The sequence below is a fragment of the Rattus norvegicus genome, chromosome 5 (assembly GCF_036323735.1).
Source record: "Rattus norvegicus strain BN/NHsdMcwi chromosome 5, GRCr8, whole genome shotgun sequence".
Classification (NCBI taxonomy): domain Eukaryota; kingdom Metazoa; phylum Chordata; class Mammalia; order Rodentia; family Muridae; genus Rattus; species Rattus norvegicus.
The window spans coordinates 36,267,415-36,286,040 of record NC_086023.1 but is presented as its reverse complement, the minus strand read 5'-3'; the positions used below and the strand labels follow the sequence as shown (position 1 = coordinate 36,286,040).

The 18,626-nt window shown below is 36.9% G+C and overlaps 1 protein-coding gene across 2 annotated transcripts in view; it reads right to left on the bottom strand.

The window, feature by feature from the left end:
- Mmp16 (matrix metallopeptidase 16) overlaps positions 1-18,626 on the bottom strand; it is a 243,988-nt gene that overhangs the window by 67,212 nt on the left and 158,150 nt on the right. For both annotated transcript variants that reach the window (NM_080776.3, XM_039110732.2), the window contains 2 exon segments: positions 10,158-10,369; positions 12,885-13,046. In NM_080776.3, coding sequence (NP_542954.2) covers positions 10,158-10,369; positions 12,885-13,046 — 374 coding nt within the window.

The following is an 18,626-nucleotide window of genomic DNA, read 5'->3' as shown; positions in this document are numbered from 1 at the left end:
TTATTATGTTTAGGTATGGGCCTTGAATTCCTATTCTTTCCAGGACTTTATCATGAAGGGGTGTTGAATTTTGTCAAATGCTTTCTCAGCATCTAATGAAATGATCATGTGGTTTTGCTCTTTCAGTTTGTTTATATAATGGATCACCTTGATGGTTTTCCATATATTAAACCATCCCTGCATGCCTGGGATGAAGCCTACTTGATCATGGTGGATGATTGTTTTGATATGCTCTTGGATTCGGTTTGCCAGAATTTTATTGAGTATTTTTGTGTCGATATTCATAAGGGAAATTGGTCTGAAGTTCTCTTTCTTTGTTGTGTCTTTGTGTGGTTTAGGTAAAAGAGTAATTGTGGCTTCATAGAAGGAATTCGGTAGTGATCCACCTGTTTCAATTTTGTGGAATAGTTTGGATAATATTGGTATGAGGTCTTCTATGAAGGTCTGATAGAATTCTGCACTAAACCCGTCTTAAATGAATATTATGCAACATTTTAGTAAGTCACATACTTTAGTGATGATTACAGTTATATTCATTGTGTATTCTAAGTATGCATACATATGAACATGAAGATAATTAAATGCTCTAACAAATTTGAAAGACTTGGGTGTAATTTTTAAGCCATTTTAAATAGCTAAAAAGTTGCAATGATGATCATAACACCGTATGTTTACAATTAAAGTGGTCATAGAAGCAGTAAAATTTAACTCCCTACAGACACAGGAGATATAGTGTTTCAAATGATTTGAAAATCACTGAGACAAATTACTGAACAGCAAAATGGGAAGAAAACTTTAAGAGCACAGTGTCACAGGTACATCCATGATGACTTTGCCACATGCATGAGAATAGCATCATGGTGAACATGTCAAGGAGTGAAGGGGTTGGAAGTTTCGTGATCAGGAAAGAGAAGAACATGTCTGAGCAAAGACATCCTCTCTCCTGGAATCCGACTATGCCGGATCCCCTCCAAAGGAGACTACAAATCTCTGGTTCTAGCCATGGATCACACTGCCAATTATGAACTAGCATCATCTCCTTCATCTCCAGTCATCTCCCCAAGCTGTCACTAAGCCGCAAGTCTAGAGGGGAACTTCAGATGTAAACTGTTAAGGGGAGAAAACTGAGAAACTCAGATATTTCAAATATTTAGAAAGAATGCTTTTGGAAAATTCTTTCATAAAAAATTATATTTTACATGTTTACTAAAAATCTTGAAGCTAAACTTATTATATATATTACATAAATGAATGTAAATTTTCAGGTCCATGAATTGAGAAAATGAGCATTTTCTTTGAAAATTTGTTTTATTGGATATTTTTTGTGTTTACATTTCAAATGTTATCTCCTTTGCCACATTTTCCTTCCAGAACCCCTCTATCACATCCCCCAACTTGCCCACTAGTACCTCACCGCCCTGGCATTCCCATCCACTGGGGAAATCAAGCCTTCACAGGACCAAAGGCCTGTCCTACTATTGATGCCAGACAATGCCATCCTCTGTTACATGTGTGGCCTGAGCCATGGGTCCCTCCATGTGTACTCTTTCGTTGCTGGTTTAGTCCCTGGGAGCTCTGGAGTGGTCTGGCTGTTTGACATTATTGTTCATAGGCTGTTCTTCCTATGGGGTTGCAAACCCCTTCAGCTCCTTCAATCCTTTCTCTAACTCCTTTAATGGGGACCCTATTCTCAGATCAATGGTTTCCTGCTAGCATTTGCCTCTGTATTTGTCAGGCTCTGGCAAAGCCTCTCAGGAGACAGCTTTATCATGCTCCTGTCAGCAAGCACTTCCTTGCATCAGCAATAGTGTCTGAGTTTGGTGTCTTTATATGGGATGGATCCCCAGGTGGGGCAGTGTCTGGATGGCCTTTTCTTTGCTCCACACTTTGTCCCTCTATTTCCTTTAGACAGGAGCCATGGTGGTCCCATCCTTCAACCAGGGGCCTTGCCTAACCTTTGGATATAGTCTCTACAGGTTCTCCCTTCGCTTTGTTGGGCATTTCAGCTAATCTCATTCCTGTTGTGTTCTGGGAGCCTCTTCAGGGCATCTGGGACTTGCTGCTGGCTACCCCCATTTCCCTATCCCCCATTGCTACACATCTCTGTTTAAATACTTGACCTTCTGTATATCATCCCTGTCTCCTCCCATACCTGATCCTGCCCCCTTTTCCTCTCCCCCTTTTTTCTTCCTCCCAAATCCCTCTCACCCTCTACTTCCAGTGAGCATTTTGTCCCCCTTCTAAGAAAGACTGAAGCCTCTGCATTTAGGTCATCCTTCTTCTTGAGCTTCATATGGTTTGTGAATTGTACCTTGGGTATTCTGAACTCTTGGGCTAATATCCACTTATTAGTGAGGGCATACTATTTGTATTCTTTTGTGATTGGGTTAACTCACTCAGGATGAAATTTTCTACTTCCATCCATTTGCATACGAATTTCATGAAGTCATTGTTTTTAATAGTTGTGTAGTATTCCATTGTGTAAATGTACCACATTTTCTGTATCCATTCCTCTGTTGAGGGACATCTGGGTTTCCTTCCAGCTTCTAGCTATTATAAACAAGACTGCAATGAACATAGTGGAGCATGTGTCCTTGTTATATGTTTGAGCATCTTTTGGGTATATGCCCTGGAGTGGTATAACTGGGTCCTCAGGTAGTACGATGTCCAATTTTCTGAGGAACCTCCAGACTGATCCCCAGTGTGGCTATTCCAGCTTGATAGATTATAAATTATATTTAATACATAGATCAGAAAAAGTTATATTTGACACTGAGTTTATATAGATTCTATGTAAATTTAGAACAGTGGAATTAACATGGCTACAGACTGAAAGGTTTACACATTGAACAATAATATTCTTTCAGAAAGTATTTTTGTGTAACTACATTGACTATGTACATAGATCTTGTCCTGTGTTGCTGTCCTCTGCACCAAGCAGATTTAGGTTGCCCTGGGCAAAGGATCTTCTGAGCTAGACTTCCGACTGCTCTATATCAATTGGCACCCTCATACATGGCCTGGGATAGAGACTAGAACTAGTGTATGTGTGTGTGTGTGTGTGTGTGTGTGTATGTGTGTGTGTGTGTGTGTGTGTGTGTGTGTGTTTGTGTAAGGTCTAGAGTGGGGATTCCCTTCATGCAGTTATGGTGAAACCCTCATTTCTGATACTAGGTAAAACATTCCAAATCTGGACAATGAAGAAAGGGGTGCCCATATCCTTGTAAGAACAATCCTAATTGTGCCAGAATTAACTTTTGTGGGATTGTGCTTGTCATTAGGCCCTAAGATAAGTAGATATTGCTTATGTCTCCTCATGAGAAGAAATTTTATATCAAAATAATGAATACTTGAAAAACCAACTTAATCTTAAAAAATTTATATAATAGTCCTATATTAACATATGCTTTACATAGGTAAGATTGTTTGAGTTTCTCTAAGGCAAGTATCCAAATATAAACAGCATTTTTTCATTTTCTAAAAGGAAATCATTGACTGAGAAAGAATTTGGAAAGTCAGGTGTACAAATCCTTCCTTCTGAAGAATATCCATGTACTTTCCTTTACAGATTAGACAGGGAACACCAGAAAGAAACCATGCAACAGAAAATTGTGAAGCAAGAATAAATAAACTGATCTTGAACATCAGTTAATAGTGATTAAAAGTGCAGCTTTCCACTAAATTCCAGTTGCATGTTTAAAGGCTTTTCAAAGATAGAATATTATGATTTTGTACCAGAAAGAAATTACAATTAATTTTCTGCATAGATTGTCCTAACTTTAGTTATGTATGAGCTGAGACATTATTTCAGTATCCTGATGCTACATGATAGGCAGTACCAAATTAATATTTGGATCAATGCAATCTGAGATTTACCCGTGCTACACCACTATTGAATACAATTTTGTGTGTTTTGACACTGCGTTAAACTAATCCTTCTCATCATTTAAGAATTTAACCTTGCCTATTATGTGATCTGCAGGACTGCCAGAAATCCATCCTGCACCATGCCCCAGGCTCAGCTGGATGTAATCTAAGTAGTAACACTGAGAATAAGAATTAAGAATGAGCACAGTATTCAGGGGATGAACACAGAGGAACAGAGAGCCACAAGTAGTTAATTCAGAAACTTGCAACCTGGTACACTAGAGGAATCACAGAATGGACAAAAAAATGGGATGAAGGACTGAGTGAAAGAGCAAAATAAAAGGAGAACAATCATAGGAGTTGGGTGGACTCTGGACTAAATCCTGGAGAGAAGAGAAAAATCTTAACTTTTTCTGTACTGGGGAGAAAGGTTTTCTCTTGAAGCAGTCCCTGAATGAGATACACATCCTTTAAATACCAATGACACACTGTATTAGAGATAAACAGTCAAGCCGGGAAAAGGCAAAGCAGAGAAAGAAGGAAAAACAGGAAAACACGGAAAATCAGGAAATTAGAGGATATTATATGTAAGGTGAAGTGTGAGGTAAGGTGTCAAGAATTGATATAGGATGGTAATAAAGAAAGAAAGTTTAATTTTCTTAGATCAACATGTTAAGAGGTTCACTATGGACTACTTGAAGGATTGAATCACATTACTATAAAATATGAAAATATATTGAGGCTGAGTTCTCATGTTTCAATATATTTCCTCCTCTATCTTCATCTCTTCTTTTCAGTAAGAACATGTCCACTTTAGGAAAATGACCAGATAAAATAAAAGCAATTTTTAAAAATGAAATTGGATTCCTCTTTGTACTTATTTGGAACTCCTCAATATATTTACATAGGTGACATCTATTAAGATAACCAGTTGTGAGCAAAATAAGATTGTGATGAATGATACAAATTGGACAGAGCATTTACAATTCAAGAGTTAGAGAAGGATGAAGAGGAGAAGTGTTGGGAATGAAGCATATTGATACAGCATGGCTGGGGCTCTTATGAATTTACAGCAGCTATGGCTATCTGTACAAGGTCAAGACCGCTGAAAATTCCAGCATCGATAAGGTAGGTCTCTCCATGTCCCACCTCTTATTGGCGAGCCATTGACAAGGTTATTAAATAAGAAGATATACAGCTTCAGTAAGAGCTACTACTGGCATAGTTGGGAGTGGATGTTATCATACCTCATTGTACATATGGATGCAAATCTCAAGAATTAAAAAAAACCCACTTAAATGGACCCCAATGATATCTACTTTGGTTTGCTGTCCTGTACATTATGAGCTAGCTCCGGATCTAAGGCAATGAGTCTTCACTCTGCACTGACTATAGTTCACTCTTCATGTTGGCTTCATGTTAGAGCCGACAGACGTTTGCTTCTCATGCTTGACACAATGAAGTGATCAGTTAATAGAACCTGTCTTCTTATGTGAAGGAAATGATGTTTCTTTCTATTTTAAATCTCGTGATTTAAAAACTACAGCTACCATTGCACTCTTCCAAATGCAATTTAATTTTTTATAATTGAAACTTAATTCATATAACCTCATTCAAATTTGTTGGTAATTTCCTTCACCCTGAAATGAAGACAAACAATGTCAGCATGTTCCAGTTAAAAGACAAAGGCATATGTCATGTTCCCAACTATATCCGGCTACTGTGAGCTCAGCTCAGTGAATGCAAGTGACAGTCTTCAGGTACCAATGTATCTTAGGGTACTGTTATGTTTTGCCTGTTCTTTGACATGTTTCTTTGATCTTCATTGCTTGTCTTAGGTGGCTTTATGGTCCCCAAAGATTATGAAGCAGCAGGGTATAGTTTTCTGATTCATGTATCAATATGGAACACACGTGAGTGTTTACACACCTGCATACGCTCACACACACACACACACACACACACACACACACACATCTTCCAGTTACAACCCTGTCCTAGAATAATTCTCTGTAAATGAGAAGATGATATTGAATCCTAGGAGAGAAAACTAGCAAACAAAATGATCTATAGTAAATTTCTTGTTGTAAAAAAGATTTATTTATTTATTATATGTAAGTACACTGTAGCTGTCTTCAGACATACCAGAAGAGGGCATCAGATCTCATTTCAGAGGGTTATGAGCCACCAGGTGGTTGCTGCGATTTGAAGTCAGGACCTCTGGAAGCCATCTCTATAGCCCAGGAAGAATTCTTTCTAATGAGGTAATAATCATGCTTTTTATTGCTTTTTGTATACATATAGATTTTGTTTGTTCGTGGTGGTGGTATTATTAAAAACATACATATAGAATTGAAGTCTATTAATGCTCATTAAAAATTTTAAATATAAGAAAAAGAAGACAAGGAATAGGGAGAAAAAAGTCCGAGTCACACCTGAGTTTTAACCCTTGGACTCTGACCTCCACACATACAATGCGATGAATGAAATACCAGTAAATAAGCAATTAAATAAATTTAGTGGGGTTTTCGAAAATAAAGTAGAAAACATTCATTATTTCATTTTTTCTCCTATGGTATATACTAACTTCTGTTGAATGAGTTGCCACATTTGAATTCCTGCTCACTAGGGGTGAATGCAAATGGACTAAGTGGGCATCATCTAGTCCAGAACATGCAACAAAGGCAATGATTAGAGAAACAAACCAACATGTTACACAGATTCACGGAACAGCCAGAAAAATAACCAGAACAACTTTGGCCAGAATAGGCACTCAGGATCTGAGTTTCCTGCAGGGATACTGACTTAAAGAATGGAATACCTGAGGCTTCATAAGAGAAGCCACTAGGCACTGAAATAAGGGAGACTTGGGTGTACAAAAGGAGACGTAATGGAATAATGAGGTCTCTGGTTTATAATAAAGCAAATACATAGAAAATCATGCATCATAAGAAAGAGTAATATTAAATAATACCATTCTTCATTATATTTGAAGGGCTCCTGAGATATGAAGGTATCAAGTAGGAAGGTTAGATACAGAGAGCATTGACACTGGTGTAATGGCTAAGGTCATATCATATAGGTTAAATATCTACAGCACAAAGGGAGAAATTAGCAGACTGCCTGTCAATCACAAAGCATCACTTTGGCTCCCATGTGTTTTCATAACACTCATACCGAGAGCCTACATGTGCAGTCCTCTCTGTTAGTTACTTTTTTATCACTATGGTAGACACCTGACAGAAGCAATTGAATGAGGAAGACTTATTCTAGCCAGGGGCCTCAGAGAGTACCTCATGGAGAGTGTAAATGCTATTGGCTCTCTCTCATTGGCAGCTGGGGATTTGCTGCAGGTGACAGAGGCTCATGCGCATTGTGGCTAACCAGGAAGAAATTATATGTTTCGAAGCAAAAATGAATGCCACCTGCCAGGTTCACCCATGTGGATACATTTGGCCAGCTAGGCCACAGATCTAATGTTTCCACATCCTCCCAAAATGATATCACCATCTGGAAACACAGTCAAACACAAAAGCCTGTAGTAGACATTTCATATCCAAACTGTTCACCTTGAAAATTTGAATGAAAACTCTAAGGAAGAAGACACTAACCTGTTTTATGTAGTACAACACTGTCAGCCCCTAAGAGATTGTACAGTGGGAGGACAATAAATATGTCTTCAGTATTTCCAACTTTAAAATAGAGGGTGAAGTAAAACTTTACTCTGGAACATTTTGTCATTTTCCAGGTAGTAGAAAACTGAGTTGGAAGCTCTGGATTCGAATAGATGTATATACCTCCTTATATAAGAAAGTAGAGTTCAATAACTCTTTACAGTTATTGAAGGATTACAAATGACTTGAATTATCTGAATTTATGTTTTCTGGTAGGACAAAGAATAGTATTGAATTTGTAGTGTGGCTGTGTTGTTCATGGCTAGTATTCAACCAGACACGTTGATTATCCAATCAGTTTAGGCTTTGATTAAGAACAGCTAAGCTTCCATTGTGCTTTCCACCTCAACCTCACACTATTTACATCCAATTTAGAGCCCAAAGATCTTTGGTTCAGAAGCTATCATGCCCACTCTTTTCAATGGAATAAAAGCTGTTACATATTCAATGTTCTTGAAAAAAGTCTGCTTGTTCTAAAAATTAATTCAAACTGCTAAGTCAGTAAAACTTCCAGTTGGATTAAATTCCTAAACTATCTCTTTGCAGGCATGTTATGACTTCTATGTTTGCATATTCATGGTATGTACATTGATGTCGACCTTTTCTTTCCAGTTATATGAACAGGACATAGATAGGAGAGCAGTTTGTACTCACACATTAATGTTGCTTAACAAAGCATCCTAAGCACGCGCGCGTGCGTGTGTGTGTGTGTGTGTGTGTGTGTGTGTGTGAGAGAGAGAGAGAGAGAGAGAGAGAGAGAGAGAGAAAGAGAGAGAGAGAAAGAGAGAGAGAGAAAGAGAGAGTGAGAGAGAGAGAACGATAAATATAGTAAATATAGAGGCTGTAAATGTCAGTACTATTAAGAAAGTTGTTAAAATGAAAGACTACACTCCTCTTCAGATGATGTTATTTCAGATTTATTTCATATTTATTTCAGGAACCCTTTTTCTTATGGAGTTTTTGTAAAGAATCTAAGGTGAGATAGACAATTAGGGAAGAAGTTTAAGTTATAACTTTTACGATATTGAGAGTAGTTATCATTGCCTTATATTAGAGACCCCAGTCTACTATTTTTTTCTTTTGCTTCTGATTCCAGGAAGCAGAGCCTATACAGGCCTTTCTTCATCACCTTAGTGCACGCCCTGAGTAGTACAGTGTGCAGGGGAATGATGAGGTGGATTTCATTTTGTTGATAGATATATAGATTAATGTAGATATAGCTCTTGGCTCAGAAGACCAGTTTGTTTAGACACACAGAAATAATAAAGAAAGAATGCAGACAGAAATAGCAAAGAAGAATGCATTATTTTTAGATAATGGTGACACTATGAAAATTTTATTTTATAAAGGTAAAAAAAGCTATACTGCACTGTGGGAATTTAGATAAGCAGTAAAACCAAAATCCTGGTAATATAGAATCAACAAATTGCTGTATTTTATTTCTTTTTTTCTTTTCAATAGTGTGTTGAAGCTTAACCACAACACAACCGGGAATAATGGTGAATTATGGTGAATTATGAAGACTGAATTTATCGTACATCGTGGTCACTATAAATTGTTAATATTACTGAATTTTATACAAATGTACGATAACATTATTTAAAAAAAAAGATGAGTGACTTTGGGAATCATCACAAGGAACAATGACAGAAACACATATAGAGATGTGTGCATACATGCATAATTAAAGTAGGATTTTCCTTTAGCAACTGTATCTAAGCTTATTAACATATTGAAATGAAATCAAGTACTTTATACATATTGGAATAATATTTTTGTTATATATTTAAAATTCAGTATTCCAGATTTTTAAATTCTGATTTTATTTTTCTTGACGATTTTAGCATTTAAAACTGTGTAAAACAAATCAGCTAATTTTCATGTTAATGCATATACACCTATTTTCTCGTTTCATGTACGTCTCATTGTGTCGTTGATAATAAAAGAACTTGCTCAAGCACATTTTTCAAATGTAAAAATGTTATTTGATAGTTTGTAATCGCAAATACAAATTAAGTATCCTGCCTAGGGACAAACAAACAAACAAACAACCCAAGTTCTACAAATTGGAAGTGATGGACGACTAGAGATTTACCTAAAATGGACAGCAGGGAACCACAAACAAAACGACAAAAGGAAAACGACAACAACAACAATGACCGTGACAATGACAGACCCAACAATGACAGCTAAGCAATGCAGTAATTGTCAAGTGAAATTATAGAATCATTTTAAGGTTTATATAGTAATGCATCTGCGCAACAGGATGCTGGGAAGTAGCTAAACTGACGGGCAAATCGGCGCTATTAAATCCCATTCATGATTTAAATTCTGCTATTTTATCTCTTCATAACATGCAGTACTTTGAACTTCACATTTACAGTCATTTCAGCTCCTGCTGACAGAAGTGCATTCCCAAAATAGAATGTCATGCAATCTTCTGCTAGACACTGACGCCCATTTGTGCATGTGATTTTTAGGATTTTTTTTTTTTTTTTTGACTCCTAACTGGGTGAGGGCCTGGAAGGTAGAGTTAGAATGAATGAGAACTTGTTTTCTAAAACGACACTTGATACTTTATCTTCTCTTAAAAAAATAAATCGCGGGGCCTCCTACCTTGAAAACAAACATCTCCCTTCGAAGAATAGCTAGAGTGTTGAAGTTCCCATCACAGATGTTGGGTTTGGCTCCTGGATAGGAAGGTCTGCCAGTGGGAGGTCGAGGAGGTTTGGGCCTGTCATTTTTCCTTGGGTCGGCCGGAGGGACAGATCGGTGAGGGGGCACTGTCGGTAGAGGTCTTGTAGGTGGAGGGATCTTGTCAGGTGGACCTTTTGAAAACATGAGGACAGTGCTTGGCTCACTTAAATCTGGAATAGTGCTGGAAAATATGCTACAGAGAACAAGCGCTTATCAGCAGAGAGCACAGACTAAGCAAAGCTAAGAGGTTGTTAAGATCGTATATTTTCTGAAAACACAACCCCTCAAACCCACCCAACCGTTACCAAGGTTGTCTCAGACAGTCCGTATGAAGATGGGGTGCAGCCCTAGTACTATGGTTTCTTTGTTAATTTTTTTTTAGTGACTTTCATTTTATAGCTTCAACACAGTCCCTTTTGGAAGAAGGCTGCTCTCAAAACCTGTTTGGAAGTAAGTTTTTCAAGAAAAAAAAAGATGGATGAGAATAAATGCTAGATTCATAACTGTGAGCTCCATTCAAGAAAAAACCTGGACTTTGATAGAGGCTGATTCCATGAAAATATTTTCCAAAGATAAATACTAACAAATCAAAGATTAATCTACCATATGTCTCCAACTATATTTTATAACCTTTTATTGATCTCGGTATTTTTTTAATAAAATGTCTTGATGAATAACTGGGTGTTTCACGTAAATACTGAATTTAAAATGTCCACTGATCATCATACCAGTGGTGAAATATTAATGTAAAGTATTTCTAAAACGAGTGTTCCAAGTTGAGCCAAAGTTTCCTCACACAATTTGAGACAGATGTTGGCCATCATTCCTCAAGGGATTGATGCTCTCACTCTCTAATAAATGCAGAGTTGTTCACACTTAAAATTTAGAAATGGAATGGATAATCTTTCACAGCCCTCAGTTTCGACAATAATTCATGAGGTCATGGGAAATCGACTTTTTTGAGCTAACCATTCAGGAGGAATTTCTGATGTCACACACAGGCAATGTATCTCTTAGCATCGAAGCTATTTGGATTTGTTTCTGTGACATGTATCATGTAACAGTCCATCCAATACATTTCAAACTTACTTTGACCCTATGAGAATGATTATGATTGTGCTGTTAAAATTGAAAAGACTAACGAGTACAAAACAAATTAGTTCACTTAAATCGCACTGATTAAAATGCAAATCTCATCTTCTGGATACTGATTATTGGCACACTGATAGCTCGCAATTATATGTAAAATTGAGAGCTTCATGTACTTAATATACTAAAGGATACCTGCTACAGGTAATCTGTGAATGTCAAAGTTTTAATGTGTGGACTAAATGTCCTCACTAAGATAGTTAGTTGTACTGAGGAGGTCATAGTCACAGTAAATATTCATGATAGTGTGTTCTCTTTCTCTTAATATGCATTTGCTGAATAAATCCTGCGAGCAAAAACAATATTACCACCAACAAAGTTAGTTTCTCATATTAGAGTCCATGGTATATGTTCATAAACATAGGTGTTTATGTCCATACCTTTTCTGTTTACTTTCTTTATAATTTAATAAATATGCCTTTGTGGTCAGTAAGTTTTTATATTGGATAACTTATTTCTTTACCTTTAAAAAGTTTTTCATAGAAGTAACAGATGCTGGGAAACCATGCTGCTAATTTCAAAGTCGGACAGTACCAAAAAGCCCTGAGCTTGGTGCATAATGATGAGTCCTTTTGTCTGTGGGGCTTTCTCTTGTCTACCTGTGGAATCCTGGATCCCCACTGTCTACCTGAGGACATTCATGTAGCTCTGTACCTGAGATTCCTGAAATGCCTCCCCATGCTAATGAGGTATCATACTTCCTTAGTCGTCAGCTTATGTTCTTTGCTTCCCATAGATATTTTTAGCCTATTCTCCCAAACTATATAATTTTTAGTTAACCCACAAAAATAGTGTATGTGTCCAAGCTCACCCTGAATAAAGAAATATGCACAAGCTAAGATCTGCTCAGAGAGTTGTTTCATTGAATCATCAGGAAAGGCTTTTGCCTCATAGATACTAGCATCACTAAGATGCTAGGAGAAGGCATTTTGCCAGCCAGTCCTTTCACCCCTGGCATTCATTCCCAGAAGGACGGCGATCCTGCAGAAGCCTGCCTGTTCTGGGCTCTGCTTCATTCTTTCAGTACAATGTCCAGTAAAGTCTTATACACCCTGAGAGCAAGAAGAGGATGCACAAGTACAGCTGGACCTCAAAACACATACCATAAACTGGAATTTTAGATACTAAGACCAGCTGTCAGTGGCTAAGAAAAGTCTCAACATATTATGTGAAAATTTGTACTTTTAACTATTTTTATGACTTTATGCATCTATTGTAATACAATATTACCTAAATTTTAAATTGCACATTATTAAATTTTTATGAGTGTATATTTCCATTAAATTGAGCAAGAAAGCTCCATCAGTGATTAAGTTCTTTTGGAAATCTATACATCAATTTTTTTGACAACTTGACTGATGATAGAATTTTGCAGGAGGACATTTTTTTGTTCATTTTTCTCTGTTTTATATACTTCAAGAATGTACCTCTAAGAAAATATGCACAAGATTTCTGGATGCCCTTTAGGTGTTGGGAAACAGGAGTAGTAGAACCTACCATATATCTTCTGGATGCCTTGCAAATCATCATTAGGAAGCTTGAAGTTGTCTGTTTCCATGTACTGGTAAAATGGTGCCATGATAGCTGTTGGGTCGTTGGAATGCTCCAGCCCTAGAGCATGTCCCAGCTCATGGACTGCTACAAGAAATAAATCATTTCCTGTCAAATGAGAAGAACAGAGGATAAGATTATTGTACATGACAGCCATGGAATTGGAAAATGCTACTTAGTGTTACGATATTTTTAACCCATGAAAACAGAAGAACACCCCTCTCTCCAGTGATCAGTATGGTTTTATGATTTGTTTTCCTACTGGAAAATATTTTCTGTAAAGGGTGACAGGATAGTCACAAATGTTTGGAAGAGTGAAAGAATAAAAGTTTTAAAAGACCAGCAACACGAAAAACCAGTATAACTGGTGTTTATGCATCTTTCCAATCATTAGTTAAACTACACAAGCTCTCATATTATACTCATTACCGTTAAGGTAATATTGCAGTAATAAAAAAGGGCAACTATACAAGTTCTATAAGGCACAGAGTATCTGTCTGCTGAGAAAACCAGATTCTGCTTATACAGAGCTACACTTTGGGCTCATGCTATTCTGACTTCCAGATGTCTTCTAATATCTTATTAACCAAAAATACAGGAACACTGTAATTTAAATGATCTATTTATTAACTCATACTAATCACATCTCTATTGGTATTAGCTTGATAAATACCGATTCTAACCTTGAATAGGTTTTCTGAACAAGAAGTATTTACAGTGATCTCGCACTGTAAATTCTCACTTAAGTAAACTTATATAATGCTGTCTATATAACATAAATGCAAGAGAATCCTCGGGGTGGTATTCAGACCATTATTCTATGTTCTCCTAACTCTCCCCATTCTTTCATTTCTCTCCTATGTCCTTTTCAATTTCATCCATCTTTAAAATCCTTATTTTATGTTTAAAGACAGATCTCACTATGTTTCCCTAGGTTCACATTCAACTGGTCTTCCTGTCTTAATCTGTGAAGTGTTAGGATTCAGTTAAACTTCTTACTATTTTGTTTCTCAGGGAAATTATTAAAGCTATTGCAGAGGAACCATGGAGGTCTTGCTAGGAATGAAAATAATTTCAAGAAATATTATTTTCAGGAAAAGCCTTTACTAACTCTTTTATATACTATAATACAAAGTAGTGACTCTCTTCTGTGAATTATATATTTTTAGCACAAAGTCAGGAAAATAACCAGAAATATTTTCACACTAATGTAGTCTGCCACAGAAAAATGAAAGGGACCATGTGTCCAATTATCATGTGATATTGACACACTGAAAATGAAGAAGCAACTGAAGGATTTTCAACATAATTTTATTATTAAAGAATATTGATTAGAGTTTGGCAAAACAAAACAAAAATAACAAAAAACAAAATAAAGAGATTTAAAATAAGATATGTTAAGATCATTTTCAATTTAAGAAACATCTTTTCTTATAAAATTAACTAGTAATAAATATTAAGACAGAAAGAAAAATGCAACACATATATGTATCATCTGTAATGGAAAATATTGTATCTTTACGAAAAGCTTACTTAATTTTCTGTGGATGTTTCAAACATTTTAACCACAGTTCCTTATTTAATTTTTGCATTTTTTGTGAATTTATCACTTATAATTATTATTTTCATTTTAGTAAATCAGAAAAGGGATCAGAATCTTGTACAAAATTTCAGTGTCATACACTAAGGCAAAATAAGCATTCAGATGTCTCTCACTCCAAATGCAGAGTGCTTACTTTTAATCACAAAGGTAAAACAGTGCACACAATGATATTTGCTTAACTACGTTACACAATGTGGCTTCCACCTGTGAGGGAAGCTCATTCAGCTGAATTATTTCACCTTACAGGGAGTTTCATTAAAACTCACGAATTAAGCTGCTCAATAGCTTCAGGAAATCACTGAACAGATGCATTAGCCCTTTCTGTTCCTAATAGAGGATTGAGAAGAGATATTGTTGGACTAGGAGAGCAACCAAGAAGAGGCTCAGACCAGCTGAGAAACCTGACAAGACAGACCATCCAGGCACACCAACTGAGTGCCTGGAAGAGACACCCTTCAGGCTCTCAAGCTGCTTGCAAGTATGAAGTGACGTCTTGGTTTACTGCAGCTTTCAAGAGCCTTCATCTATCCTGGGATTGGCCCTTGCTGGTGCAGCACTTTAAAGTTATTTATGCTTTGCTTTTCTCCCAACTCATTATTCACCAAGCTGGACTTTGTTTATATTGTTGATGTGGTCGGTCACTGACTCCCTATCTTGGATGATTAGCTTTTTTGTTTCAGTCTCCCACGGTCCTATCATACAACAGAAAATAATTTGGAAGTGGAAATGGAAAGAAAAGAGAATGAAATACAGTACCATTCTAGTACTCATAGGTGGAGGAACATGGAGAACAAAACAGATATTGTGGTCAAAGAAATATAGTGAATAAAGCAGTTTTGAGGAATGCAAATGAAGGTATAGTCAAGAGAGAGTCTATTCTCTAGTGTAAAAAAGAACTCAAGGAGAATGGTGATTAGCAAGACAATAGTAGTGAGGATATACTTGTAACTTTTGTAGTATAAAAATTTCTGAGGGCAGGGTGCAAACTAAATGTGGATTCTCAAGTTACTCAGTGAGAAGATATGTTCGGAGAGTCTTGTGAGTTTAAGCATTAGAGCATTAGGTCAGGGGGTTAAGTAGGTAGACTCTAAATCCAATGTAGAATTTGCGATTAGCCTAAAGTAAGTTAAACTAAAACTGAAGAACTTGACTCACGGCAAAGGCAAAGAATTAATGGGGGATGAAGAGATGGAAATATGGATCACAGAGGAAATGATAGCATAAATATATGCTTCTGTTTAATAAATTCTCTATGATTTCCCTACTCTATCAGTATTTTGTATTCCTGGAAACAGAAACAACAAGGCCATTGACATACAAGTCCTTGTCCTGCCATTCTGAGAGGAAAACATTTCTTTCCCTTTTGTGACCTTTTAAAAGTTGGATAAATATAAGCTTGCATGGTTATTAGGGTCTCTGTCAAAATACCTTCTTTTTTTGAATTCCCTTTCCCCATAGGGTACTGGATGATCACCTCTTCAAATTACTATTACAAAATAACATTTCCTTCGCTATGAAGATTTTCTTCTAGGTCTGTTATCCCCTTCACACAGCCAAACCCCTATATAACACTCCATACACTTATGACATTTATAGCTTATTATCATTGTCTGTTCACATACTTTCTTGCATATTTTGAGTAATTCAGACAGAGCCTTAGACTATTTTATTTTTGAAATTTTGCAGGCGTTGGCTGCCTCAAAACAGATATTTAATATTTTAATGAGTTTGAATAAATAGAAAAATATAGCTGGAGAGTGGAAAGCTAATTTAAAACAGAAGAATATAAATAAATATGTAAATTCTACCTACATGTGGTTTGGCATGCTTCTCTAGATACCTTGTAAAGAACATGAAGGGAATGGCAACACTAGGACAAAGGCCAGAAAGGAAACTTAGGAAACTTTAGACAGTAGAACAAAAGGACTCACTACTTTCTGTTGCTCAAGGAATGACAGCAAAAGCTTGTATTTCCACATAATATACAGGGTTCATGGAGTAAAAGAAATCTATGTTATGAAGAATGAATTTCATTTTTGTACAAGATTAATAGCCATTGCAGGGTACAAAGAATGAGAGACGAGTGTCTGCATGGTTAGGAGAGAAAGGTGGTTATAAAAATAGAAGTCATGTAAATAGTGGAGTATGTGTCATTTTTAGATATTGGAGCATCTTTTGGGTATATGTCCAAGAGTGGTATATTTGGGTCCTCAGGTAGTACTATGTCCAATTTTCTGAGGAAATGCCAGATTGGCTTCCAGAGTGGTTGTACCAGCTTGCAATCCGGCCAACAATGGAGGCGTGTACCTCATCAGCTTCTGCTGTCCCCTGAGTTTTAGATTTAGTGATTCTGACTGGTGCGAGGTGGAATTTCAGAGTTGTTTTGATTTGCATTTCCCTGATGACTAAGGATGTTGAACATTTCTTTAGGTGATTTTCAACCTTTTTTATAATACCCAGAAGCTGATGGCTTCGACAGAGGAATGGATATAGAAAATGTGGTACATTTACACAATGGAATACTACTCACCTATTAGAAACAACGACTTCATGAAATTCTTAGGCAAATGGATGGAATTAGAAAGATCTTGAGTGAGGTAACCCAATCACAAAAGAACACACATGGTATGCCTTCACTGATAAATGGATATTAGCCCAAAAGCTCAAAATATCCAAGATACAATTCACAAACCATATGAAGCTCATGAAGAAGGAAGACTGAAGTGTGAATGGTTCAGACCTTCTTAGAAGGGGGAACAAAAACATTCACAGGAGGAAATATGGAGACAAACTGCAGATCAGAGACTGAAGGAAAGGCCACCCAGAGACTTCTGCACCTGGGGATCCATCCCATGAACAGAAACAAAACCCAGAGAGTATTGTGGATGCCAAGAAGTGCATGCTGACAGGAACCTGATATAGCAGTCTCCTGAGAAGCTCTGCCAGAGACTGACAGATACAGAGGTGGATGCTTGCAGCCAGACATTGAACTGAGAATGGGGTCCCCAGTAGAGGAGTTAGGGAAAGGACTGTAGGAGCTGAAGGGGTTTGCAACCCGTAAGAGTAACAATATCGACCAACCAAATTTTCCAGAGCTCCAAGGGGCTAAACCACCATCCTAAGAGTACACAGGGATGGATCTATGGGTCAATCCACATATGTAGCAGAGGATGGCCTTGTATGGGATCAATGGGAGAAGAGGCCCTTAGTTCTGTCAAGGCTCAATGATCCAGTGAAGGGGAATGTTGGGGGAAGGGAAGTTGGAAGTGAGTGGTTGAGGGATCACCCCATAGAAGCAGGTGGAGGGAGGATGGGATAATGGGTTTCTGGAGGGAAAATCGGGAAAGGGAATGACATTTAAAATGTAAATGAAAAAATATCCAATAAAAGAAAAAATAGAAGCTGTATAGAATTCAACTAGGACTTTGGGGGAGGGGTACTCTAAGTAGAGAAAAAGAAAGTAAAAGAAAAAGAAAGAGAGATACTTCTGAAGAGGTATGAGAGTATGTTTACAGGTATGCAATTTGGACAGACTCCTAACTTAAGCCAGCAGTAATTATTTACAGGTTAGTGTCAGGCTTCAAAGAAACAAAACAAACAAAGAAACAACTAAAACCTCATCATTTTGGACAAAAAAAATCTAACTCCAATTGTAAACACCTTAATAGTTAAAATCCGCAAAATCTGAAAACAGTGAGTTTGTTTGTCCAAGCAATATTAAGCAGTTGTACCCAGTGGTAGGTGTAGTAAAGCAGCTTTCACACATGCACAGCCTGGCTATGTGGAGGAACTTCAGCTTGAACCCTAGCTAAGTCGTATGATATTTAAAGAAAACTCTTCACAAGAGGAAGAACATTTAACTAAATGAAGAAAAAAAATAAAGAGTAGCAAACAAAAGAAAATAAATTAAAATAAATAAAATAAAAGCCATCAATCCAAGAGCAGAAAACTCAAAACAGGTTCTAAATTTTATAGCAAACTCTCAGTTAAATGTGAGTTCAGCAGGGGGTCAGGGCTGCTTCTTATGATACTGGACTTTCCTTGTCTTCTTCCTGTGGCAAGACAGATATGTCATCTTAGCCAAA